General features: G+C 44.2%; 3 protein-coding genes across 12 annotated transcripts in view; 2 read left to right on the top strand and 1 right to left on the bottom strand.

Annotated features, from left to right (window-relative positions):
- The first annotated feature begins 756 nt into the window (after positions 1-756).
- HSD17B10 (hydroxysteroid 17-beta dehydrogenase 10) lies at positions 757-3079 on the top strand. The gene is made up of 6 exons (XM_079123784.1): positions 757-842; positions 1167-1331; positions 1975-2139; positions 2266-2394; positions 2474-2582; positions 2779-3079. Exons 1-6 carry the CDS (start codon positions 816-818, stop codon positions 2967-2969), a joined length of 786 nt encoding a protein of 261 aa, XP_078979910.1. The 5' UTR covers positions 757-815; the 3' UTR covers positions 2970-3079.
- Positions 3080-3209: 130 nt separating this feature from the next.
- RIBC1 (RIB43A domain with coiled-coils 1) lies at positions 3210-15607 on the bottom strand. Of its 6 annotated transcripts, none has more exons than XM_079123779.1 (7): positions 15476-15607; positions 7990-8106; positions 6618-6699; positions 6097-6441; positions 4371-4489; positions 3579-3973; positions 3210-3461 (listed from the first exon to the last, which is right to left on the bottom strand). In XM_079123779.1, exons 2-7 carry the CDS (start codon positions 8104-8106, stop codon positions 3380-3382), a joined length of 1140 nt encoding a protein of 379 aa, XP_078979905.1. In that variant the 5' UTR covers positions 15476-15607; the 3' UTR covers positions 3210-3379. The 6 variants fall into 6 exon arrangements, with proteins under 6 accessions (XP_078979905.1, XP_078979907.1, XP_078979903.1 ...); XM_079123781.1 differs by having other exon boundaries at positions 6618-6705; XM_079123777.1 differs by lacking the exon at positions 15476-15607 and adding an exon at positions 15180-15417 and having other exon boundaries at positions 6618-6705.
- SMC1A (structural maintenance of chromosomes 1A) overlaps positions 15552-24872 on the top strand; it is a 50557-nt gene continuing 41236 nt past the window's right edge. For all 5 annotated transcript variants that reach the window (XM_079123760.1, XM_079123764.1, XM_079123761.1 and 2 more), the window contains exons 1-7: positions 15552-15683; positions 20702-20890; positions 21000-21112; positions 22422-22625; positions 22715-22953; positions 23657-23915; positions 24000-24140. In XM_079123760.1, the coding sequence (XP_078979886.1) occupies positions 15575-15683; positions 20702-20890; positions 21000-21112; positions 22422-22625; positions 22715-22953; positions 23657-23915; positions 24000-24140 (1254 nt within the window). In that variant the 5' untranslated portion in view covers positions 15552-15574. The remainder of the gene's footprint in view (positions 15684-20701; positions 20891-20999; positions 21113-22421; positions 22626-22714; positions 22954-23656; positions 23916-23999; positions 24141-24872) is intronic.

The following is a 24872-nucleotide window of genomic DNA, read 5'->3' on the forward strand; positions in this document are numbered from 1 at the left end:
AGAATCTCCATTCTTGGATCTCCTCATCTGTGTGTTCTGGAATCCAGTTTTTGGGCTAAGGATGTATCTCAGTGGTGGAGCGCTTTGTTTGCTCCCCAGCACCGCTAAATAAATTCATTCATTCATTCATTCATTCCATTCATTCTTTGTTCCTTCTGTTGTCTGCACTATAATTGTCTTCCTCCAACTGTTCTTTGTTTTATTTTATTTTTGATACCGGGGAGTGAACCCAGGGGCACTTAACCACTCAGCCACATCCCTAGCCCTTTTTAAAATATTTTATTTAGAGACAGGGTCTTGCTGAGTTGCTTAGTGCCTCGCTAAATTGCTGAGGCTGGCTATGAACTCACGATTCTCCTGCCTCTGGCTATGGAGCTGCTGGGATTACAGGCCGGTTCTCCAACTGTACTTTAATTATCTTTCTCCAACTGGATCGTGCCCTCTTAGAAGGCACTGAGTCTTTTATTATCCAAGTATCCCCAGTGCCTGGGGATCTCAAATTTCCTTGAACGGTTTTTCTGAGAAGGGGACTCCCCTTCAATCTCCCCCGGGAAGCTGGCCGCCTGACAAATGGCCAGCTTGAGAGCAGGACAAAAGGAATGGGGTGACATCGAGCAGCTGCTTTGGGGTCCTTTTTCCTGGTGAAATAAATCTCTACAAACATCACACTAAGACTCTCTCGGGAGAAGCAGGCCACGCCCCTACGTCCCCCGCGGCGGAATTTCCGCTCCGTAGGCACCACCGCCACTTCAGCCAATCAGCGAGCACCTGTGCTAAACGGACGGAAAGCCCTCCTGTAGTTAGGCAGGAGCAAGATGGCTGCGGCGTGTCGGAACGTGAAGGTAGACCGCTCTTTGCCTCGCTATGCAGGCTGAGACCGCGCAGCCGGGAACTAGGAAGAAAGGGTCTTGCTTTTGTGGGCGGGTATTGCGGCGGAGATTGGGCTCTGTAAGGTGAAAGTTCGCTGCATATGTATGTATATGTGGGGTCACTGAACTGTTTGGGAATGACGCCCCCTCACCCTCCTGCCCTCCCTCGCGGTCTTATCAGTGAGGAGGGGAAGCACATCTGGGACTTCTCCGGCCCCCACCCACTTCCCCTCATAAGTCTGGAAAACCGCGTGTGAAAGGGTGGACCGGGTAGTTGCTGATGTTGTCCCTTTTCAGGGCTTGGTCGCAGTAATAACCGGAGGAGCCTCGGGTCTTGGTCTGGCCACCGCGGAGCGACTGGTGAGGCACGGGGCTACTGCTGTGCTTCTGGACCTGCCCGACTCAGGTGGTGAGACCCAGGCCAAGAAGTTAGGAAAGAGCTGCGTGTTTGCCCCAACTGATGTAAGTGGGGTCAACTTTCACGGGGTGTACATGAGACCACCAGCACCTATCTGGGAACCCATGGGGTTCCATAAAGCTGTCATCTGTGGGAGCGGTAGACCCATTTTCTTGTCCCTTTTGGCCTAAGCTTTCAAGCACTATAGCAGTACCTACAGTAAAGACTCTAAAGTTGAAATCCACCACAGCCTCAGAAATTGGACTTATCAGAATCACTAGGAGGGGGTATGCATAATTTGAAAAGGCATAGTGTACCTTAATGGTTTTACATTTACAAAGTTGAAAAGCTTATTTTCATAAAATCATCTTGGTAGGGATACCAAAAAAGCTAGTTTATGTTCCTGTCAAAAATTCTCAAAACAGGGTTGTATTAATGCTCTGCTCTAGGACAGTTGAGAATCACCAGGGGTATGTGAATTTATCAGAAGATGGTATAGATTTGAAAGGTATTTTGCAACACTGCTGTATAGTGCCTGACATATTCACCTTCACCCCACTCTCAAGTTTTACTACAACCCTTTCTCTTCATCTGTCTTTTGCTCACACAATTTTGCTTCTACCCAAGGACTGGGCCTCCTCTCCCCCAGGTTTAGTGGTGAGAGGGTGTGATGGCAAATTAATACCTTTTCTGTTTCTCCCTTTGAAGGTGACCTCCGAGAATGATGTGCAGTCAGCCCTGACTCTAGCAAAGGAGAGGTTTGGCCGTGTGGATGTGGCTGTCAACTGTGCAGGTATTGCAGTGGCCATTAAGACATACAACGTAAAAAAGAACCAAGCCCATACATTGGAGGACTTCCAGCGAGTTCTCAATGTAAGACCTTGTTGGTTCTCCAGGAGTGGGAATGAGCTCTCTGGGAGTGGTTATCCCCAAAGCTGTTAAAGAAAAAAAGGTTGCCTCTGCCTGAGGCCCTACACCATGTCTCTGTTCATTCTCCAGGTGAATCTTATGGGTACCTTCAATGTGATCCGCCTGGTTGCTGGTGAGATGAGCCAGAACGAACCAGACCAGGGAGGCCAACGTGGGGTTATCATCAACACCGCCAGTGTGGCTGCCTTTGAGGGCCAGGTATGTGATCAGGGGCCAGGCTTGTGCCTCCTCTTGACTTGTTAGGCTCTCTCACCTATGACCTTTACTTTTTTTCCAGGTGGGACAAGCTGCATATTCTGCATCCAAAGGAGGCATAGTGGGTATGACATTGCCCATTGCTCGGGATCTGGCTCCAATAGGCATCCGGGTGATGACCATTGCTCCAGGTAGACATATCATCTTCTGCTGCAACTGGGATTTGGTGGGATCCATGCAGACCTGAGAGGGGCAGGTATCCACCACCTAAGCAACAGTAGCCTTCCATCTCTATGCCCTAGAGAGACACTAAGAAGTAGGGCTAATTTGAAGAACAACAAAGTAAATATGAAAACACGGGTGGGTCTCTGACTCTATCTTGTCTAGGTCTGTTTGGCACCCCACTGCTGACCAGCCTTCCGGAGAAAGTGCGCAACTTCCTGGCCAGCCAGGTGCCCTTCCCCAGCCGACTGGGTGACCCTGCTGAGTATGCTCATCTGGTACAGACCATAATTGAGAACCCATTCCTCAACGGAGAGGTCATCCGGCTGGATGGGGCCATCCGCATGCAACCTTGAAGGGAGAAGGCAGGGAAAACAAACACTCCTGTGCCTCATCTTCCCCTAGGGTACTACTGACTTTGCTTGCCAGTCATCCTCTGTGCCTAATAAATGCTTTTCTTACTGTGTGGGCAGTGCTTTGTGCTGGTGAATCTGGCATGGGAGAGAAAGGTAAAGGCTTTGACAGGATTGGTTGTGCAGAGCCCTAACATATGGATGGGAAAGGCAGTTCTTCACATTTTTGTATGTCCTGTTACAATAACACATGACTTGATTTTAGTGAATAACTTTATTACTTAGGGTAGAAGGTGGGGATATTGTCTTAGCTCTCTCCCACTGGGGAATGGATTAGAGGTGAGAGGTGGGGGTATGTAGCATTTTCATCTGTAAGCTTGATGGGAGAGAAGGGAGAGACGACCATCTTGAGCTCAGCGGCTGCTTGTGTTGAACTGTAGGTGATACTGGGCTGTAGGTTGATTAGTGTAGATTATTGAATTCAGATAATTCTGCCTGTAAAAAAAAAAAGTCCAGAGGCCTCACTTGATATTTTCCCTCTCTCTCTGGTCCTCACCAACCTTCCCCACCCTCCTGTAGTATTCATCCCCAGTGCCACCCCCTAGAACTCACTGGGCTTTTTGTTCCTTAGCCAGCTGCTGGTTGAATGAACCCAGCCCCCTCCGAAATTCTGCACATAATTCCCTCTCCTGCTCTTCTAGCTCCAGTGCTGCCTGGGCCAAGTGTATGGTTTGGCTTTCCCATTCAGTATCCAATGCTTGCTCAGCCTGGTGCTTTGCCTCCTTCTCACGGCACTGTGTTTCCTGGTCTTTCCTGATGGCAGCTCGCTGCTCTGGAGTCATGCCCTTCCAGCAATAAGGCAGAACCCTGTGGGGGGCCGTGGAATTCTGGGCAACCTGGGGGTTCTCAGTTAGTAAGTCACTGGTGATCTGGTTCTGAATCTCCATGAGGTTGGCCTCCTGTTGGCGCTGATGCTCAAGGCGCTGCCGCTCAGCCACTTCTGCTGCCTGGTGGGCAAATATAAGTATTTCGGTGCCCAGCCTCAAGGAACTCTCAGTTGCAGTGGTGGGAGAAACATGGCCCTATTCCTCCATCTCAGGGAAAGAATTAATTTAATTATCCTAAAGGTAGGTGTTGGAATGGATAGGGAACTTCTCTGCACTCAGGAAGAGAGGCTAGAGAGTAGAGGACAATATTCTGTTCTTAAATCATTCTGTGTCTGGAGGTAGGGAGAGGTGACTTGTACCCTAAGGAGCACCTTAGATGGAGGGGGTGTCCTCAGGCAGATGACAATGCTTGTACTGATTTGAGAAAGGATATGAGGGAAAAGGCATGACTAAGGTTCCCCAGGATTTTGTTCAGGGGGTTGGGAGGACCAGGTGCATTGGATGGATCAGGCCATACCTGGGCTTTGTTGGCATTGGCATTGGCAAACATCATGGCCATGCGACAGGACTCCTCCAGCCTGGCCAGGTGGGCAGCCTGCATGTTTATGGCTAAGTGCAGCTGGTCACTGAGCATATCTACATAGAGAAATACAACTTCCTCCATTCCTGGTTCATTCATTCAGCCATTTAGTCAACAAGTTTTATATAGGTATATTTTATGTAGGTATATGTATACTTGGGAGGGAGCTAGTGTCCAAGTTGTAGGGATGTGGAAGGAGCTACTCTTTGGGGCTAGGGATAGCCAAAGTGCAGCAACCTGGGTCACAATGCAGCTCTGCCACCTCTGAAATGTGTAGTGTTGGGTAAACCATTTCATCTCTCCAAGCCTCACCATAAGGGCCATGTGTTAGGTTCTTATGATACCACAGAATTAGATCCTGCCTCCCTGTCTAGTGGGGGAGACAGATCATTAGACCACAATCTGTTAAGGACAATGGCAGAGATGTATACAAGGCATAATGAAGGCTTAGAGGCTGAGAGTGTAGCTCAGTGGTAGAATGCAGGCTTAGCATGCACAGGTGTGAAGGCTTTGGGTGGTGGGTGACAGAAAGGCTTCCAGGAAGAAGTGTTCTTGTAGATGGACAAAAAGAGCAAACAAGTGATGTTCCAGGCTGAGGGCATAGCACAAACAAAGGTACTGGCATTCTTTTCCACTCTATCCACACAATGATCTCGTTTCTAGGACCTGTCAGACACTGGTGATTTGGAAGCTGAGCAGTGCAAACAGATGAGACATAGTACTTGCTCCTAAAGGGCTTACTCTGATGGAAGAAAAGGATGTGGCCACAGACAATACAATAATAGTAGCTACTCTTTGTGATTTGGATTATTATCCCCATTTAATTTATTTATTTTGCAGTACTGGGGATTGAACCCCCCAGGGGCATTCTGCCACTGAGCTATATTCCCAGCCCTTTTTATTTTTTATTTTGAGATAGGGTCTCACTAATTTGCCCAGGTTGGACTCAAACTTGTGATCCTCCTGCCTCAGCCTACTTAGAAATGGGGATTACAGGCAGGTGCCACCAGGCCTGGTTTATCCCCATTTTAAAGATGAAGAAATTTGTTGGAGGTTTAGCTTAGTGGTAGAACTGAACATGCATGTATGAAACTCTGGGTTTGATCCAATAATTTAACAATTAATTAAGCTGGGTTTGGTAGTGCATGATCATAATCCCAGTAACTTGGGAGGCGGAGGCAGGAGGATAGTGAGTTAAAGGCCAGACTCAGCAATTTAGCAAGGCTTTAAGCAATTTGGCAAGACCCTGTCTTAAAAAATAAAAAGGGTTGGAAATGTAGCTCAGTGGTAAATCACCTCTGGGTTCAATCCCAGTACCAAAATAAACAAATAAAAATTAAAAATTAATTAAAATTGAAGCACAGAAAGGAACATTCATTTCCCAAACCATCTAGGAAGGAGCAGAGCTGTTAGGTGTGTATACTGTGCTGTCCCCAGGTAATAAGTGGAGTGCCAGGCTAATCATGAACAACAGCTATACTGTCAATTACTAAAGAAGTCCAGGAAGTTGGGGCCTGCACAACCTAAACTTTTAGCATCAGTTGTATGGGTAATGGGTAATGACCTCCACACACAGTTCTAGCCTCCTGAGTATTGTACCTAGCTCAGGAGAGTTGCCTGCTAGGCCTTGGGATGCTTGAGTTCAGAGGGTCTGACTGCTTACCTGCACATTTCTCATCAACCTTGGCTTGCTGTTGCTCCTGCAACTGCCCCTCCAGGCTGTACCTGAACTGCTCCTGCTGCATTCTCAGGTTCGTGGCCCTCTCCAGGTCCTCCCCAAAGAAGCACTGCATGCTGGCTGGGCCATAGAAGGTATCACTGTCATTGAGATAGACTGGAAACTCCCTCTGGAGTCGGTCTGGATCCCAAGGGTCAAATTCACGCCTGTTCTTGAGCTGCTGCTTCTGCTCCCGAAAATCCTGGATTTTCTTGGCCAGTCGACGTGCCCGTTCTGCTTCTTCCTTCTCTAGCATCTGGGCTACCAGATCATACTGCACCTGCTTAGTACCTAGGGGTGATGGGCAGGGACATGGGAAGGCACCACAGGAAGATCAGAGCCCAGTTAGCATGGCCTCTACTCCCAAAGGCCATCTGGTTTGTTTCACCACCCTAGGGCCTCAGGCAGAACTGCCCTACCTGAGCCTACTCAGGCTCTTGGTTTCACCCCTGGCCTTGGAAATTTACCATAAGCTGCATCCTTGCTCTGCTCTGTTGCTTCCCGAAGTTTTTTCTCCTCTACCTGGTTGTTGAGGGCTTCAACATCCACCTGGATCTCAAAGAAAGGGGCTAAATCAGGGCAGGGGCCCAGTAGGGTCCCTGAGTGCTCTAACACAAACTGCTTAGAACGTACCCACTTAAAAATCTTCTTGTAGCTCCTTAGGACTTACTGGATAAAGTTCCAACCCATGATCATGGTTTGTAAGTGCCTCCATAGTCTAGCCTCTGCCTCCTTCTCACGCACCCTCATCTTTTGTACCCTTTCCCCTGTCTCCCCTCACACTAGCCTTGGGGGTTGTGCTTCCAGTTCCCTGCACATGTTAGGCAGTTTTGAACCCATGGCCTTTGTTCTAACTGCTTCCTCTACTTGGAACACTTTCCTCCCATCTACCCAAACTCCAATTCACCCTTCAAGAACAGCTCAGGCTTTGCTTCTCTGACCCTTCAGGAGGTTCTACTCCCAAAATCTAGGACCCATTGTCTATATTACATTGAAGTTTGTCTCAATTATCTGCTCCACTAGACTATGAGCCCTTTCATGAGAGAGACTGGACCTTGGTTATCTTTGTATCATCACTGACTGACACTGCTTGCAACAGAGCAGTCCCTGAGGAAATACTTGTCACCTGGATCTCCATCAGACCACTCAAATGTAGCCAACTGCTTACTTGTGTCAGGCACTATGCTCTAGTTGTCAGAACTGCCACCTCAGTGCTTCCTTTATTTAACTGAAGAGGGAAATGGAGCTCAGAGAAAATAAGGTGACTTATCTAAAGCCACACATCTAACAGCAGACCTGACCTCAAACAGAGTGTGTCTTTTCCAGAACACCATGCTGCATCTCCTCTTTCCATCCACCTAGCAATCCTTTTTTAAATTTGTTAAACCATCAATATTTTCTCTTTATTTTGGTTATAATTCATTGAAAACATTCCAAAGTAGTATAAAAGTGAATACAGTTCCGTAGAGACTGAGTATCCCTTCAGTCTCTCACCCTCAGTCTGGTTAGCAGTATATCACTTACCTTTGCAGAAATGGCTTAGGCATACATAATACCAAACATGCTTTAGATCTTGTTTGGATACATGTGGCCTGACTCTCAAGAACCAGACCACATGGCCCAGAGCTACCAGAAAAGAGTCAACTGTCACCCCTGGTCTCTTCCCCTGCACCACCCTATCCTTCCCAACCTCTTCTTGGGCCTGTAGGAGTGGGTACCACCTTCCTCCTTCCTTTCCAGCCCTAGGGCCTGCTTGAGTCAGGGAAAGGTACTGCTGTATTCCTTTCTAGTCATGTGAGGTAGCCCCAGTTCTATGAAATGACTCCACTGCCCACTCACCCCCATGACTCGGTTCCGCACATTGAAGAATCGGCTTTGTCGATCTTTTTCTCGATTTCTTCTAGCTTCAATGGCTGCCACCTCCTTGGGATCTGCTGACAGGCCTAGCTTATACATCTGAAGTGAAGGGAAGATGAAATAGCCCATCAGTGCTGACCACAGTCCTTGACTACATCCCACCTCCTTGCCTTTATCCCTACAGTATCTCACCAGTTACTGATTCCTACTGATTTTACTTCCTGATATATTTTATATCTGTGAATTCATCTCTGCTGTCACCACCCTAATTCAGGTGTCACAGTCTGATGTCAGGCAATATTCCCAGGAGTCTCCTCATTGGCCTCCCTTATTCCATTTTATCCTCTCTGCCCTGGCCACCAGAGTGATCTTTCTGAGAGCAAATATGACCATGGCACTCTTTAGCTTAAAACCTTTGAAAATAGCTTTAAAGCAAATGGCTCCCCAGTGCTCACAAGATAAGGTCCAACCCCCTTTGCCAAATTTATAAGGTGCTTCATGATCTGAACCCTGCTCACCCTTCTAAACCTCAAAGGCATTGACAACACTCACCCTTTCTCATGATCTACTCAGTTTTCCCCATTTCAGTAAGTGGTACCACCATTCACCAAGTTGCTCAGGCCAAAAACTCAGGAGGCATCCTTTAACTCCTCTTTTCCCTCACTCCCTCTTCTTTCAAAATAGCCCTACTCAAAGCCACTATTGTCACCTTCCTGAATGACTGCAGAGGTCTCCAGATTGGTCTTCTAGTTTCCTCTGTTGTTTCCTACAGCCCAACTCATCACACAGCAACCAGAAGTTTTCTTTACTGAAATAATTTTTCCCCTTTATTTTTATTATTTTCTAGTAAGATGAAAGTTTCAAGGACTTAAATGCCTGTGTCCTTTCACATTTTGGGAAACCCACTTTTGACATGTGAGCCAGCCAAAGCCACAGACAAAAAACTTTTGCAAACAAATCTGATCATGTCTTTCAACTGCTTAAAATCCTCCACAGGCTTCCCACTGCAATGAGAATCAGATCCAAACTCCTTACCATGGGTTTTTAAGATCCAATGCCTGTATACCTCTCCAATTGGTCTCATAACCCATGCTCCAGGCACACTGGCTTCCCATCAAATATTTCAACACTACTGTTCCCACCTCTGGGCCTTTGTAAGTGGTGTTCCTGTGTGTAGAACATCATTCCTTAACTCCTATAACCACTTGGGGTCTCTTTAAAAAAATAATTTCGTAACTGTGAAGTAGTTGATATATACAGAAAAATATATATGACCTTGATGTAAGATTGGAAATATGATAAAATAAAGACACCAACTGCCTAACTTAATAGAATATTATCAATAGCACTGCATTGTCCTGTTTCTTCTCTCTTTTTCTTACTCCAACAGTACCCCAAAATTACCCAAAATCTGTTACCATTTCCTCCCTAATGTTTATTAATGTACTATGTATGTGTATGAATCTCTGAAAAATATTTTTATAAGTTTTCTTGGTTTTGACCTTTATAAAACATCAGGCTGTATATATTTTGCATCTTGCTTTTTCCATTTGGCATTTATCCTATTATTTAACAAGTATTCATAGAGCATCTGCTAGTGACCAGACACTATTAAGCATTTGGGAGACACCACAGAATATGACAAAACTCTTGTTATTGTGGAGGTTACTTTCTTGTGGGGCCAGACAGATAATAAAGAGTAAAACATAAAATGTACATTGAATAATTTGTAAGAAGATGGTAAGCAATATGGAAATAGAGTAGGGTAAGGGGAATTGGAGGTGCCAAGGAAATGGGAGAGTGTTGTGATTTTTAAATATGGAGGTCAGGAGAAGCATAGCTGAAAAAGCAACGTGTGAGCAAATACTTGAAGGAGGTCAGGGAATTGCCCATGTAGGTATCTTGGAGATTGAGTATTCCAGGGAGAGGGAACAGAAGGCACAAAAGCTTTAAGATGGAAGCAAGAGAGGTTCATGTTCCTGAACAGCAGGGAGGTATGTATGGCTGAAGGGAGTGAATGAGTGAAGGAGAGATAGATAGGAAATGACAGCAGAGAGATAATGGGGGACAGATCATGTAGAATTTGTGAGCCATTATGAAGGCTTTGTCTTTCAATCTGGGAGAAGTGGGCAACCATTGGAGGGTTTTGAGCAGTGATGCTATGTTTTGACTTTGTTTTTTAAAGGACAACTCTGGTTGCAGTGTTAAGAACAGACAGGGGAAAGGCAAGGCAAGGCAAGGCTAGAATTAGTGTGACCAGGTTAGTCTTTTGCAGTTGTCAGGTAAGAGATGATGGTGACTCACTGGTTTAGTAGCAGCAGAGGTGGTGAGAAGTAATCAGGCCATGTTGGAGATCAAACCTAGGGCCTTGCACATATCAGGCAAGCACTACCATTAAGCTACATCTCTAGCCCTGATTCTGCATATATTTTGAAGGCAGGGAAGACTGGACTTCTTGATGGATTGGATGTGCAGTGTGAGAGAGGATTGTGCAGTGTGAGAGAGTTACCAAGAATGATGTCAAGGGGGCTGGGTATGTAGCACATGTGAGGCACTGGATTCAATCCTCAGCACCACATTAAAAAACTAAGTAAACAAAGTAAAGGTATCGTGTCCATTTATGACTAAAAATTTTTTTTAAATGATGTCAAGGATTTGGGCCTGGGCAATCAGATGAATGGAGTTGCCATCAACTGAATAGTCTTTACGGAATGAACAAGTAGAGGAGGATAATCTTTGGACATGTTGAATATGAGAGGTCTGTTAGACATCCGTTGATAGCATACATACAATATAGGAAATTTTATTATTATTAAAAATGCTGTTTCTCCCTATGAAAGGATTATGAATCCCTAATATCATTCTCCTTGAGGTTAGCCATGTGATTTACTTTGACCTTTATAATGTAAGGAAAATTGACATATTCACTCCCAAGTAGAACTAAGAGCCATTAAGTGCTCTTTCTCTTCTCTCAGCTATGTAGGAGACTGGCACTGTTCAATGTAAGGGCTGCTCCTTCAACCTGGGTCTTGTAATGATGTAGTCCTGGAATGATGACACAGAGATGCAGCCAGCCCACAATGGACAAGAAACTTAAATGAGGTTTCTCATATAAGGTTTTGTTTATATTCTATTTTTATTTATTTATTTTTGTGGTACTGGGAATTGAACCCAAGGGTGCCTCTACCACTGAACTATCCCCAGTCCTCTTTATTTTATTTTGAGACAGGGTCTTGCTAAGTTGCCCAGGCTGGCCTTGAACTTGTGATTCTCCTGCCTCAGCCCCTCAAGTTGCTGGATGTGTGCCACTGTACCCAGCTAAACTTTTGTTTTTATAAGCTGCTGAGATTTAAGGTTTGTCTTTAATCTGTAACCTGTAACCTCAGTATAATTTAGCCTAACCTGAATGATACAAAGAAATGTGGGGGTTTTTGGTTTTTTTTTGTTTGTTTGTTTTAGTTTGTTTGCAGTGCTAGGATCAAACCCATAGTCCAGACCATGCTACACAAGTGTTCTAGCACTGAGCTATATTCCCAGCCCCCTAACACAAAGAAATATAAAGCTATGAGATTGTATGAGATCTCTAAGGAGTATGTGTAGATGGATAAGAATGCCCTAGAGAAGACAAGGACAGGAGGCATGGCCAGTGAGATGGGAGATAAACCAGGAGATTGTGGTGTTCCAAAAGTCTAGTAAAGATAATGCTTTTGGAGGACAGTGATCAACTGATGATGGATTAAGTAAAATGAGGATTGAGATTTGACGATGTAGGAACATGAGGGTTGCTGATGATTGTGACGGGAGCATCTTTGGTGGAGTTGTAGGGATGAAAGCCTGATTGAAGTAGGTTCAAGAAACTAGGACCCTGCAAGACAAACAACTCAGTTAAATATTTTTTTAATTGCGGGAGAAAAAGACAGAGGAACTTATAGACTGAGAGATTTATATATGCAGGTGGGAATGTTTCTCTAGTGTGTGTATATGTGTGTGTGTGTGTGTGTGTGTGTGTGTGTGTGTGTGCGCGCGCGCACGCGCGCATCAGGAAAGGAAGTGCTATATTGTAGAATATATGCATATTTAACTTTATAATTCTAAGTTATTTCCCAAGGAGATCATACCACTCTACACTATCACAATAATGTACAAAAACTCTAGTCATTCTACATTCTAACCAACACTTTGTATTACAGACTTAAATTTTTTAGTTTGTGGATATAAAACTATAATTACTGACTTTAACTGGAATTTTATTTATTGCTAATGTGGTTTCATATCTTTTCATGTGTTCAACCATTTTTGTTTACTTCTCTGTGAAGTTCCAATTCATATATTTTATTCATTTCATCTTTTGCATTTTTAGAATTTAACTGATACATAAAAATATAAAGATTATAAATATTTATGGAGCATCATGTGATGTTTTGATATATGTATACATTATATCATATTCAAATCAGAGCAAAAATATCTATGTCCTTAAACATTTATCATTTCTTATGGTGAAAACGCTCAAAATCCTTTTTTCTAGCTTTCTGAAATATACAGTACTTTATTGTTATTTATAATCACCCTACTTTTGTTGACTTTTTTCCACAGTCATTTTTTTTTTAATTACGTTTGTCAGCTGGGTGTGGTGGCATACACCTACAATTATACCAACGTAGGAGGCTGAGGCAGGAAGATCACAAGTTTCAGGCCAGTCACAGCAATTAAGTGAGAACCCATCTCAAAATTAAAAAAAAAGATCTGGGGATATAGCTCAGTTGGTAGAGTGCCTGCCTCGCATGTACAAGGCCCTGGGTTCAATACCCAGCACCACTAAAAAAAAAAAAAAAAAAAAAAAAAAAAGGCTACGGATGTAGACTCAGTGGTAGAGTGACCCTGAGTTCAATTCCTAGTACTGTAAAAATAAATAAATAAATGTGGTAAATATCTCCAAATTTGTGACTTTTTTATTTACTTATTATTTTAAAGTAATTTTAAGGTAACAATTGATAAACACAAAAGAATATGGTTAACACATGTCAGTTATGAAGCACAATGACAAAATGAACATCTCCACAGAACTCAGATAATAAGGTATCTGTATTTTAGAGGCTTTCTCTGTGCAACTTTTCACTTTATGATGAATACTAGTGAATTTGAATGTAGTCACATTACCCTTTTTTTTCCTTTGAGCTTAGTGGTTATTATTTTAAAAATTCCTTCCTATCCTGAGGTCATGTTCTTCTATACAGTCTTCTAAAATTTCTAAAGTTTTACCTTTCTTATTTGTTTTTAACCTACGTGGAATTGCATTTTATATATATGATAGAGACATGATATATATGATATGATAGAGATCCAATTTAATAACCCCAAGTCCCATTTCATCTTTTCAAATGGACTAACTTAAGTACTAGCAGTGATAGAGCTCTTGCCTAACTTGCCTAGCACATGCAAGGCCCTGAGTTTTAGCCCCAGCATTGAAAAAAAAGAAAAAGAAGAAAGGAACAATAATTCTTTCTTTCTCTGTGACTAATGTGAAATAGCTGTCCTTGGTCATTTTGCCTCCTCTGCCTGACCGTGACTTTTTCTTCCAAGTGAACTTAATTTATGGCTCCCCTACTCTGTGATGGGCTGACAGATTTGGCTCCATGAGAATGTTATAGGCCAGACTATAAGGGAAATGACTAAACAGACTCCATTTTGCTCTGAGACTCCATGTTATATAGGAAATAAGCTTCTCCCATGGGAACACCCCACCTCTGTACCCATCAACAATTGCTTAGCTTCTCCCATGGGAGCACCCACCTCTATGCCCATCATCAGTTGCTTAGTGTGATATGTTTAGCAATACAAAATGACAATTCTTATGTAATGAAAAATTCCTCTCTTTTGATTCCTGTCGCTCCTAAACAACGTACCATGTGAATGATGATTGGATGTTAGTAATCATTCTTTAGTTTGTACCTCAGTAAGGTTTATTTTGACCCACTTACCCCTCTGTCGATGATCTCATGATGTTAGTTTTTAATTTTGAATCATAGCAACAGACACTTATGATTAATGTGATTTTGGTATAAGAACCCCTACAACCCTAGGGTCGGGCTGTTCTACCAATAGCCATTTTTTGGGGGCATTGTGTGAGACAGTCAGCCGGCCGGCTTAATAAAGACTCTCAAATTTGGACTTCTCAGTGGTGATCGGTCTGTTCTTAAGTTGTGCCCCATAACAACTTGATTCCATCAACCAAACTTTCTCACTTTTCTGGACTGGTCCTTAGGAAGAGTCTTATCTTTAGGACTCTTCCCAGCCTTCAGACATAATTTTTAAAACAGTTACAGGAGTGGTTACAGCAACCATCAGATCCTTTGCACATCTGAGAATGGCAACAACCCCAGTCTACCAGTTCCAAATGCCACCACAATATAAGGTCACTGACTGGGAAGATTCAGTAGGCATTTTAAGCTTCTTGGACTGCTAAGGCCATGACCTTAGTAATGAATAGGAATGAGGTGACAGATGATAGGGGGATGAAAGGTTGGTGAAGATGGATTGAAAAAGGTGGGGAACTGAGTGGAGAGTGTCAGAGGTGCAGAGGAGGAAGAAGAAGGAGGGCAACAAGGGAGTGGGGAGGTAGAAGTCAGAAAACCAAGAGGAAAGAGGAAGGGGGAAAGAAAAGGAAGGTGGCAGAGGGGTTATGCAGCAGTGGAAATGGCATGGGGGAGAGGCATGAAGGGAAGAAGGATGCAGGTGCAGAGCACTGGCTTAGGGCCCCTGGCCCCTGGGATTTCTCAGTAAAGAATACCGATTTTGAAGCTCCTAGTTGGATTTAGGTCCAAGCCTGCTCTTGGGTTATGGCGGCAGTTTCTGAGCTTGCTTGGAGGAGCTGGAGAGAAGCAGGATACGGGCAGTGTCTGTGGCGATAGCCTTTCCGGGCTTCCCTGTCTCCTGGTGAACCCCATTCCCCTTTAACTCGCCATCTCGTTTCCAATCTCACCTATCGTCAGCAAAATCTAAGCACACCTAAACAATGAATCCTCCCATTAGCCCTAACTTTCCGTCCTGCCCTCTGCTCCCTGAAGTCCTAATTCCTGACCCTGTCCTTGTCTAAGCATTCAGGCTGTCTACACTAAATGAAGTCACAGCAGAATTCCCACCTTTCACTTGCCCTGGGGTGGGGGCATAACCTTGCTGTGACTTCTGACTTGTCTCGGCAAGCGTAGGTTCAGGTCCCGCCTGCCTTCTCCGATCCCAAAAGCTGCTCTGAGTCCTCCTGGCACCAACTTCTCTACAACTTAGTCCGCTGCAGCAGCGGTTGTGGTTGCCACGCAACAAGAAAGAGGGGCGGGCCCCGATCCTCGCTCGAGCCCGGGCAACGGTTCAACAAAACCTCAACGTCAGACCGAAGTTCCCGCCCCTAGTTTCCACTGGCGCAGGAAGCCGGATATGCCGTTTGGCCTGGGTTTACTCTCGCGAGGTTTACCTTCCGCCCGGCCTGCACTGCGGCCTTTCCCGCGCGGGCAACCTCGGTTCCCCGGCTTACAGCGCGGCCTCTCCTACCGCCGCTGGAGCCGCCGCCGTCATGGGTTTCCTGAAACTGATTGAGATCGAGAACTTTAAATCGTACAAGGGTCGACAGATTATCGGACCATTTCAGAGGTTCACCGCCATCATTGGACCCAATGGCTCTGGTGAGATAAACCCTGCTGCGGCCCTACGCACGTCCTGGCCTGGACCCCCCTATCCGACGCCAAAGTAGTACAACCCAGCCTATGTAACCTGAACCGTTGTGAAGCCTAAAAGGTTCCTTGCCTCTCCTGGGGCGGGGGGGTGGGAGTTCGACTCTTCCCGCTCAGGTGCTCTCACTGGAACCTCTTCTTCAGGTGTCAGTTGCGCGAGTTTTGTGCGGCCCCCGTTCCAGTCCTAGTGTACAGGCCAAATTGTACGTTTCCCCGCCCACTGCCCCCTCCCGCCAAAAGAGGCGCGTCCGGAGCCAGCTGCCAGCTGTTGGCTTCCTGCTGCACGGCTCCCGGCTGGTCTGTCTGGTTCTGTCTTCCCAGCCCAGTTCGACCCCTCCAGAAAATGGGACCGCTTATCGCTCGGTCCTGTCCTGCGGCCCCATACGGTACACCGCTTCAACCTAGCGCCCCCTCCCGCTTCGTATTGGTACGCTCCAATTCCTTCCTTTTTACTCATCTCCAGAGGCGGCACTTTTGAATTTTGAACCCAGCGCTTGAATCTTTAGAGTGCTTGGAGTCCCGATTCTCACCTAAGAAATTGTTGTCTAGAACTTCCGCCTTTCCTAACACGGAAGCCGCCAAAAGCCTGTTCTCATTCACTTACCAAAGTTGTTGAATGTTTTAATGTTTATAAGTTGTTCAAATTGTAGAATCAGTGGAGAATAGAATAAACCAAGTTCATGCTTTCAGGGAACTTATATTCTAGAGGGGAAAGAAGATAAAGAAGCAGGAAATAAGAGAACTTTAGGCTGTCATAAATGTTGTGCAGGAAATAAGACAGGTTAATGTGATATAATGCCTTGGGTGGTGTCTTTAGAGTCTGTTTCGTATCTTAACTCCTCATTTCTAAATGATACCCCATGGATTCCTCTCACCTACCCCCAGAAGTGTTCCATTTGGAATCCTGCTGTGTTCTTACACCTCAGAGATGTTTTAGCGAATAATTTTCTAGCCTGAGAGACTCTTCATTCTGTCAAGTAGTCTTGCCTGGGTTTGGCTCTGCTTAGGACGAGGTTTCTCAACATTGGCACTTCAGGGAGATAATTCTTTGCTGTGGGGATAGTCCTGTGCATTGTAGGATGTTTGACAGCATCCATGGCTTCTGTCCACTAGATGACAATATCCCCCACTCCCCAGGTTTGACCATCAAAAATGTCCTAGAGTTGGTTGGTCATGGTGGCAGATGCCTGTAATCCCAGTTACTTGGGAGGCTGAGGCAAGAGGATCACAGCTTTGAGGTCAGCCTTGACAATTTTTGGGGGGGTACCAAGGAAAGAAGATAAAGAAGGAAATAAGATACTAGACTGTCATAAATGTTGTGCAGGAAATGGGATAGGTTTATGTGATAGAATGACTTGGGTGAAAGAGGATCACAAGTACAAGACAAGCCTCAGCAACTTAGCCAGAACCTATCTCAAAATAAAAAGGACTGGGGATGTAGCTCAGTGGTAAAGCACCCCTGACTTGAATACCCAGCACCAAAAATAAATAAATAAATAAATAAATAAATGACATTCCTGGAAACATTTTATTAGTGTACAGCTCATACTATGTGTTATAGAAATGTTTACAATATTGAATGCTTGTGTGAGTACAGAGGTTTTTGATTGTGAGATGTTCTTGTCTTTGGAGATCACGGGAAAAGCCCAAAGGTTGGAAGTTGGTACCTAAAAGATTGACACCTGGCTGGGTGTAGTGGTGCAGGCCTGTAATCCTAGCTCTGGAGGCTGAGGCAGGAGGATCAAAATTTCAAAGCCAGCCTCAGCAAAAGTGAGGCACTGAGCAACTCATTGAGACCCTAAATAAAATACAAAATAGGGCCAGGGATATGGCTCAGTGGTGGAGTGCCCCTGAGTTCAATCTTCCATACAAAAAGAAAAACAACAACAACAACAACAAAACGATTAACACCTGGTTTGCATGATGTGCTAGGTAGGCCTGCTGTGATGAGGGAAACTGAGCTGAGTCTAGTCTTGTGTTAGGCTAGATATGTCATTTATTGAGTACCTACTGTGTGTCAAGTACTTTATTGGGGCTCTTTCTATTTAAAATAAATGAGTGCTGGGGATTGAACCCAGAGCCTCCCTCACCAATGCTAGGCAAGCACTCTACTACTGAGTTACACCCTTAAGTCCTAGGACTCTGTGTGCATGTGTGTGGATGGTGCTGGGGGTTGAACCCAGGGCCTCACAGACACACTCTACCACTGAGCTACGTCTCCAGCCCTAGGACATTTTACATTTAAATTGTCACAGTGACCCTAGATGTAAGATGATATTGAATGGGGAGACTGAGGCACAGAGATTTAATAACTTGCCTATGGTTCTCAGCTGGGATCAGAGCCCATGCCTGCTATACTTTAAAGCCTGTGTTCCTGCCACTTCAACATAGAACCATGTGCCAATCATTTTTTTAAGACTTGTAAGTCATTTTTCATTTTTTTTTCCAGGTGAGGAGATAGAATGTCAACTAAAAAAATTAGTGAAACTTGTGCTGAGGGAGTGTCAGCTAAAAAATTTTGAAGCTTGTGCTCAGGTATAGCACACTAGTACAATGCTTGCCTAGCATTTATGAGACCCTGGGTGTGATACCCAGCACCGCCACCGCCACACCCCCAAAAAAAAAGGAAAAAGAAAAAACAAGCAAAACTAAGATTAGAACCTGGCCTAGGTCTGTTGAATGTGAGCCCAAGCCTTTTTTTTTTTTTTTTTTTTTTTTTTTTTTTTTTTAAAAGGGCTGGAGATTGAACCTAGGACTTCTGTCATGCCAACTGTGCTATCTGCCACTGAGCTATATCCCCAACTTTCGTACAGTCTTAATTACTATAATGCTTCCATGAAAAGACCATTTTTATGGTTGGGTAGATTGGTGTTGAATATTATGCCCTCAGTTCAGTCATATAACACGTTTGGGAAGAATCTTGAGGAAGCATTTGTGGAAGTTAAACTCTCTTCACCCTCCAACTCCAACGTAAACATTTTTTTAATTGCTTTTTTTGTTCTGGGAACTGAAGCCAGGGGTGCTTTACCACTGAGCTACATCTCCAGTCCTTTTCTAAATTGATTTTATTTTATTTTTTATTATTATTATCTTGGTACTGGGGATTGAACTCAGGGGCACTTAATCATTGAGCCACATCCCCAGCCCTTGTTTGCATTGTATTTAGAGAAAGGGTCTCACTAAGTTGCTTGGGGCCTTGCAAAGTTGCTGATGCTAGCTTTGAACTAACTATCCTCCTGCCTCAGCCTTCCAAGCTGCTGGGATTACAGGCGTGTGCCACCATGCCTGGCTCTTTTTAAAATTTATTTTGAGGAAGGATCTCACTATGTTGCTAAGACTGGCCTTGAACTTGTGATCCTCCTGCCTCAGCCTCCCAAGTAGCTGAGATTAGAGGCATGCATCACCATACCTGGCCCCAAGTTTTTAATATGAAAATTTGCAAATACGTACGTGTTCCTTTGTTCTCTCTCTCTCTCCCTCTCCCTCCCTCCTTCCCCCTCTCCCCCTCCCTACTCTCTCTCCCTCTCCCTCCCTCCCTCCCCCCCTCCCCATCCCTACTCCCTCTTCTTCTCCCTCCTCCTTCCTCCCTTCCTCCCTTCCTCCCTTTCTCCCTTCCTCCCTCCCTTCCTTCCTTCCTCCCTTCTTCCCTTCCTCCCTTCCTTCTTCCTTCCTCTTTGTTTTGTAGTACTGGAGATTCAGGGGCATTCTTCCACTGAGCCTCATCCCCAGTCCTTTTTTACTTTTGAGATGGCCTCATTAAATTGCCTAGGTTGGCCTTGAATTTGTGATCCTTCTGTCTTGGCCTTCCCAAGTAACTTGAATTATAGGCATGCGCCACCATGCTCAGCTATATGTGTTTTGCTTAACCATTTAAAAATAAATTGCAGACTTCATGACATTTCATCCCTATGTGCTTTAGTATTCATTTTCTAAAATCGTCATTCTCTTGTATTACTACTATTCCATTATCACAAGTAAGAAAATTAATTTCCTCATGTCATCAGTTATCCAGTTTTTATTCAAGCTTTCCTAATTGTTTCCCCAAAATAGCATTTGATTATGTTCTGGAGTGGTTCTCTCAACTCCTTTTTAGACATTGACTTTGTGTGTGCATGCGTGTGTGTGTGTTTGTGTTGCTCAGGGCCTTGCGCATGCAAGCACTCTACTTCAGTTGTGTCCATATCCAGACGTTGACTTTTTGAAAGGACCAGGGCAATTGTCTTGTAGAATATCCCACAATCTGTGTATGTCCTAAAATTTCTTCATGGTATCATTTACCAGGTTCCTCTGTTGTATTTCTTAGAAACGGATATAAGTCTAAAGACTTGTTTAGATTTAGGTTAAGTATTTTTTTTTAAGATACTTTATAGCTGATGCTGTGTGCTTTTTGTACAATAACTGCAATAAGCCCTTCAAAAAATGTGATAAAATAACAAAAAATTACCAAATTAACTACTTTCAAGTATATGGTTCAGTAGTGTTAAATATATTTACTTTCTTGTGCAGTAAATCTCCAGAACTTCTTCATTTTGCAACACTGAGATTCCATACCTATTTTTAAAAAATCTCTTTATTTCCCTTTTCAAACCCGTCTTTTTGTTTTTGTTTTTACATTGGTGAGATCAAATGCTAGAGTTTTGTATCTTGCTTGTTTTGCCTATAGTGGGCATTTGCCCATATTATTAAGGGTGGTTAGTATAATCCATTTTATGAATAAACTCTTTCCTTAGATGGAATTCTAGTTTCTGGCTGCTAGAAATAATAACTGCAAGGGAACTGTTTTTCCTATCTTTGACTCGGAGCTTTGGTTGGGCCCAGTTTTTATGAGGGCACAGGAGTAGTCTCTTCTATTAATCTGAGCACTGAATAATTAAAGGACATTTCTGTTCCTCTCAGTGTCTCCTTTATACTATTTTTTTCTCCCCATTTTCCTGACTTTCCCTCCTCTGTTTTTTCCCTTCCTCCCTTAGGTAAGTCAAATCTCATGGATGCCATCAGCTTTGTGCTAGGTGAAAAAACCAGCAACCTAAGGGTAAAGACCCTGCGGGACCTGATCCATGGAGCTCCTGTGGGCAAACCAGCTGCCAACCGGGCCTTTGTCAGCATGGTCTACTCTGAGGAGGGTGCTGAGGATCGCACCTTTGCTCGTGTCATTGTAGGTGGGTAAGGCTGGTCAGAAAGCTCTCTTTAGGTCCTAGGAGGTGGCAAGACTAGTTGGTGGGATAGGAGGGTGGCCTGATCCTTGCCAACTCATGCTTTGTCTTATAGGAGGTTCTTCTGAATACAAGATCAACAACAAAGTGGTCCAGCTACATGAGTACAGTGAGGAATTAGAGAAATTGGGCATTCTCATCAAAGCTCGTAACTTCCTTGTCTTTCAGGTGGGCATTTTAAACAGTTATGGGCTATTTGCTTTTTGTTAGCCCTTGCTGGGTCTGCTTCATCATTTCTATCCTAGATTAATGTAGCACCTTCTTTACTAGGCTTCCTGATTCCTTTCCAGCCCCTTCCAGTTATCCCCTAGGTCAGGTTCTTCTTATGAGGACACAAATCTGTTTCTCTCTTTTTCCTTAATGCTTTTCATTGCTGGGCATGGTAGCACACACCTGTAATCCCAGTGGCTCAGGAGGCTGAGGCAGGAGGATTGTGAGTTCAAAGCTAGCCTCCTCAGCTTAGCAAGGCTCTAAGCAATTCAGTGAGATCCTGTCTCTAAAAATATATATATAAGAAAAAGGGCTGAGGATGTTGCTCAGTGGTTAAGTGCCTCTGGGTTCAATCCCTGGTACCAAAAAAAAAAAAAAAAACATTTCAAGTGATTTCTTCTTGCATTATGATGTTCTCAAATTACAGTCCCCAGACCAGCAATATCAGCACCATGAGGGAATGTGTTAAAAATGAACATTCTTAGGCCCCATTCCAGACCTGTGGACTGAAGAGACTGTGGGATTGGACACAGCAGTTTGTTTTACCAAGCTCTCCAATTTATTATGATGCCTGCTAAAATTTGAGAATAATTGCCTTAGGGTGAAAATTCATACTTCTTAGTTTGTCATTCAGGAAACACTATCCCTTGGTTCTTGCCCACCTTACTGGCCTTATCTGCTAGTACTCTTTCCCTATAACCTTGTACTCCAGCCTAATTAAACCATTTGTACTTCCCCAAATTCACCTGCTATCTCTACCCTGCTGGTCTTCGAAAATATTAATTTTCTTCCCCATGGAATAACCTTTTTCTCTTAATTTTCTCCTCCCTCCCTTCCTGTGCTAGGAATTGAACCCAGAGCCTCACAAATGCTTACTGAGTGCCATACCCCTGAGCTACATCCCTAACCCCCTCTTATTTTCTTGGTTAGTTTTCTCCCATCTTAAAAATTCAGCTTGGATGTCACATTTGGAAAGCCTTTCCAAGATAGGCATCTTTACCACTCTCCTGTTCTCCAAGCATCATTTAATCCTTTTTCTGTTTTGCTTCTGTCAGTGTTCATAATACTATGTTATCTTTGTGTCTGTCTTTTCTGCTCCCTATACTCCTCAAAAGCAGAGAATGTGTCCTCAAAGCCCAAGTGTGAAATGTGGCCAAATTTGGGAAGAGTGGGATCAATGGCCTTTTTCTGAATGAATGAGAGAGAGTGAGCAGGGAAAACTGAGTTAGCTAGGGTCTAAATGGGAGAGTATTTTGACCTTTATTAGGGTGCTGTGGAATCTATTGCCATGAAGAACCCCAAAGAAAGGACAGCTCTATTTGAAGAGATCAGTCGCTCTGGGGAGCTGGCCCAGGAGTATGATAAGCGAAAGAAGGAAATGGTGAAGGCTGAAGAGGACACACAATTTAATTACCATCGCAAGAAAAACATTGCAGCTGAACGAAAGGAGGCCAAACAGGAGAAAGAAGAGGTAGGTGGCCGGGCTGCTTCTTGACTCTGAGGGGCCTGAATGGAGCCAATGCCTTACTATTGCACCCTGTCCCCATTCCATTTGCATAGGCGGATCGCTACCAGCGCCTGAAAGATGAGGTGGTGCGAGCTCAGGTACAGCTGCAACTCTTTAAGCTTTACCATAATGAAGTAGAAATCGAGAAACTCAACAAGGAACTGGCCTCAAAGAACAAAGAGATTGAGAAAGACAAGAAGCGAATGGACAAGGTAGAGGATGAGCTGAAGGAGAAGAAGAAGGAGCTGGGCAAAATGATGCGGGAGCAGCAGCAGATCGAGAAGGAGATCAAGTAAGAAGCAGACTTGGGCCTGCAATTTGTGGGAAACCAAGAGGCTGTGCTGTTCCCTAGGGCTCCTTTGAGCCTAGAGTCCAGGACCTGTACTAGTTTCTCTATCTACTTGACTTGCTTTGGCCAGAACCAGATACATTTCTTGACCTGCATTTAAAACAGATAAAATATTTAAGTATTTAGAACCTGAATAGACAGGTTCTCAGAGGAGGGAGAACTTGGTAGGGGTGGTGGCCTTGTCAGATTAGAAGAAGCAGTAAAGGCCCAGCCACTGAAATGACCAAGAAGACTGTCCTGGAAGAGGAAAACTGAAACATGAAGAACAGTCCTTGGAAATAGTTAGATCAAAGGAAGGACAACTCAGTAAACAGAGGGTCTTCTTGGATATTGTTAATGAAGGGGTCTGGCCTGGCATGACATTGGAGCAGAGGTGGTAGCTTTGTAGCTGAAAGCAAGGAGGCCAAACAGGAGAAAGAAGAGGTAGGTGGCAAGGCTGCCTCTTGACTCTAAAGGGCTAGACCATGAGGCTATAGGTATAGTTCCAGGTAGTAGTTGTACTGCCCCTTTTTTGAATATCCATGGAACATTAGATTAACTGAGAATAGCAGGGAACACAGGGCCCCCCCCCCTTTCTTTAAGTCAAAAGCCTGGCACTCCTCCCTTCTTCCACAGTACTGATTGTCCCCTTTCTCTCTGGCAAAAGGGAGAAGGACTCAGAGCTGAATCAGAAGCGACCTCAGTACATCAAAGCCAAGGAGAATACCTCCCACAAAATCAAGAAGCTGGAAGCAGCTAAGAAGTCTCTGCAGAATGCTCAGAAGCACTATAAGAAGCGTAAAGGTGACATGGATGAACTGGAGAAGGAGATGCTTTCGGTGGAGAAGGCCCGGCAGGAGTTTGAAGAACGAATGGAAGAGGAGAGTCAGAGTCAGGGCAGAGACTTGACCCTGGAGGAGAATCAGGTAAGCCTCGGAAGGTGTTGGTTGAGAGGAGATTGCTGGGCTGATCTGGGCTGACTCTTGTCTTCCTTTCTCTCCCTACCACAGGTAAAGAAATACCACCGGCTGAAAGAAGAAGCCAGCAAGAGAGCAGCCACTTTAGCCCAGGAGCTGGAGAAGTTCAATCGAGATCAGAAAGCTGACCAGGACCGTTTGGATCTGGAAGAGCGGAAGAAAGTAGAGACAGAGGTGGGCAAAAGTTACAAGATTATGGCTGGGGACTGGGATATAGCTCAGTGGCAGAGTGCATGCTTAGCAAGTGCAAGGCCCTCAGTTCAATCCCCAGCACACAAAAATATTAGGAATGATGGTCCATATAAAAGGAAATAATGATAGTCTTAACAATAATGACAGTAGCTAACATCTGTTGAGTACTTATTGTGTGATAGGTAATGTTCCTTACATATATTCACTCATTTAATTCTTCATTTTTGACTACCTTTGTGGGATGGCTAGTATTATCCTCACTTTCCAAATAAGGAAACACAGAGGTGAAGTCATTTGTTTGAGGTCATATAATTATTATGCAGTAGAACCAGGGTATGAACCCAGGCAGTCTAACTCTAAAGCTCATACTCTTACCCTCTTAACCAGGTATACTTTTACTTACTGTTTTTCTAATGTCAATGATGATGATGATAGAAAGTTGTCATATTGCCCCAAGAGCCTGAAATGTTCTAGGCATTCTGCTAAGCACTTATTTTAAATAGTTAAAAGAATGTGGTAGATGTTAATTATTACCCTGTATTAAGTGCTTAACATGTATTCTATGAAGTGGAAGTAATCCACATTTAATAGATGAAAAAAAGGTTCAGAAAGGCCTGTGAAGCTTACTTTGCCTTGGTTTGATCCTCTGATTGGTAAGGAATCCTGGAGTGGGGACAACACCTATGAGAGGTTCTGGAACCCTGGATGACCTCT

This window comes from Sciurus vulgaris (genome assembly GCF_902686455.1).
Source record: "Sciurus vulgaris genome assembly, chromosome: X".
NCBI lineage: Eukaryota > Metazoa > Chordata > Mammalia > Rodentia > Sciuridae > Sciurus > Sciurus vulgaris.

Bases quoted from the DNA above. Each gene is read 5' to 3' on its own strand.
- HSD17B10 (XM_079123784.1), top strand. From the start codon at position 816: ATGGCTGCGGCGTGTCGGAACGTGAAG. The intron at 843-1,166 runs GTAGACCGCTCT...GTCCCTTTTCAG, and splicing joins CGGCGTGTCGGAACGTGAAG to GGCTTGGTCGCAGTAATAAC. The intron at 2,140-2,265 runs GTAAGACCTTGT...TTCATTCTCCAG, and splicing joins ACTTCCAGCGAGTTCTCAAT to GTGAATCTTATGGGTACCTT.
- RIBC1 (XM_079123781.1), bottom strand. From the start codon at position 8,106: ATGTATAAGCTAGGCCTGTCAGCAGATCCCAAGGAGGTGGCAGCCATT. The intron at 6,442-6,617 runs GTAAATTTCCAA...CATCACCCCTAG, and splicing joins GAGCAAGGATGCAGCTTATG to GTACTAAGCAGGTGCAGTAT. The intron at 3,974-4,370 runs GTATGGCCTGAT...TTTGCCCACCAG, and splicing joins CCAATGCCAACAAAGCCCAG to GCAGCAGAAGTGGCTGAGCG.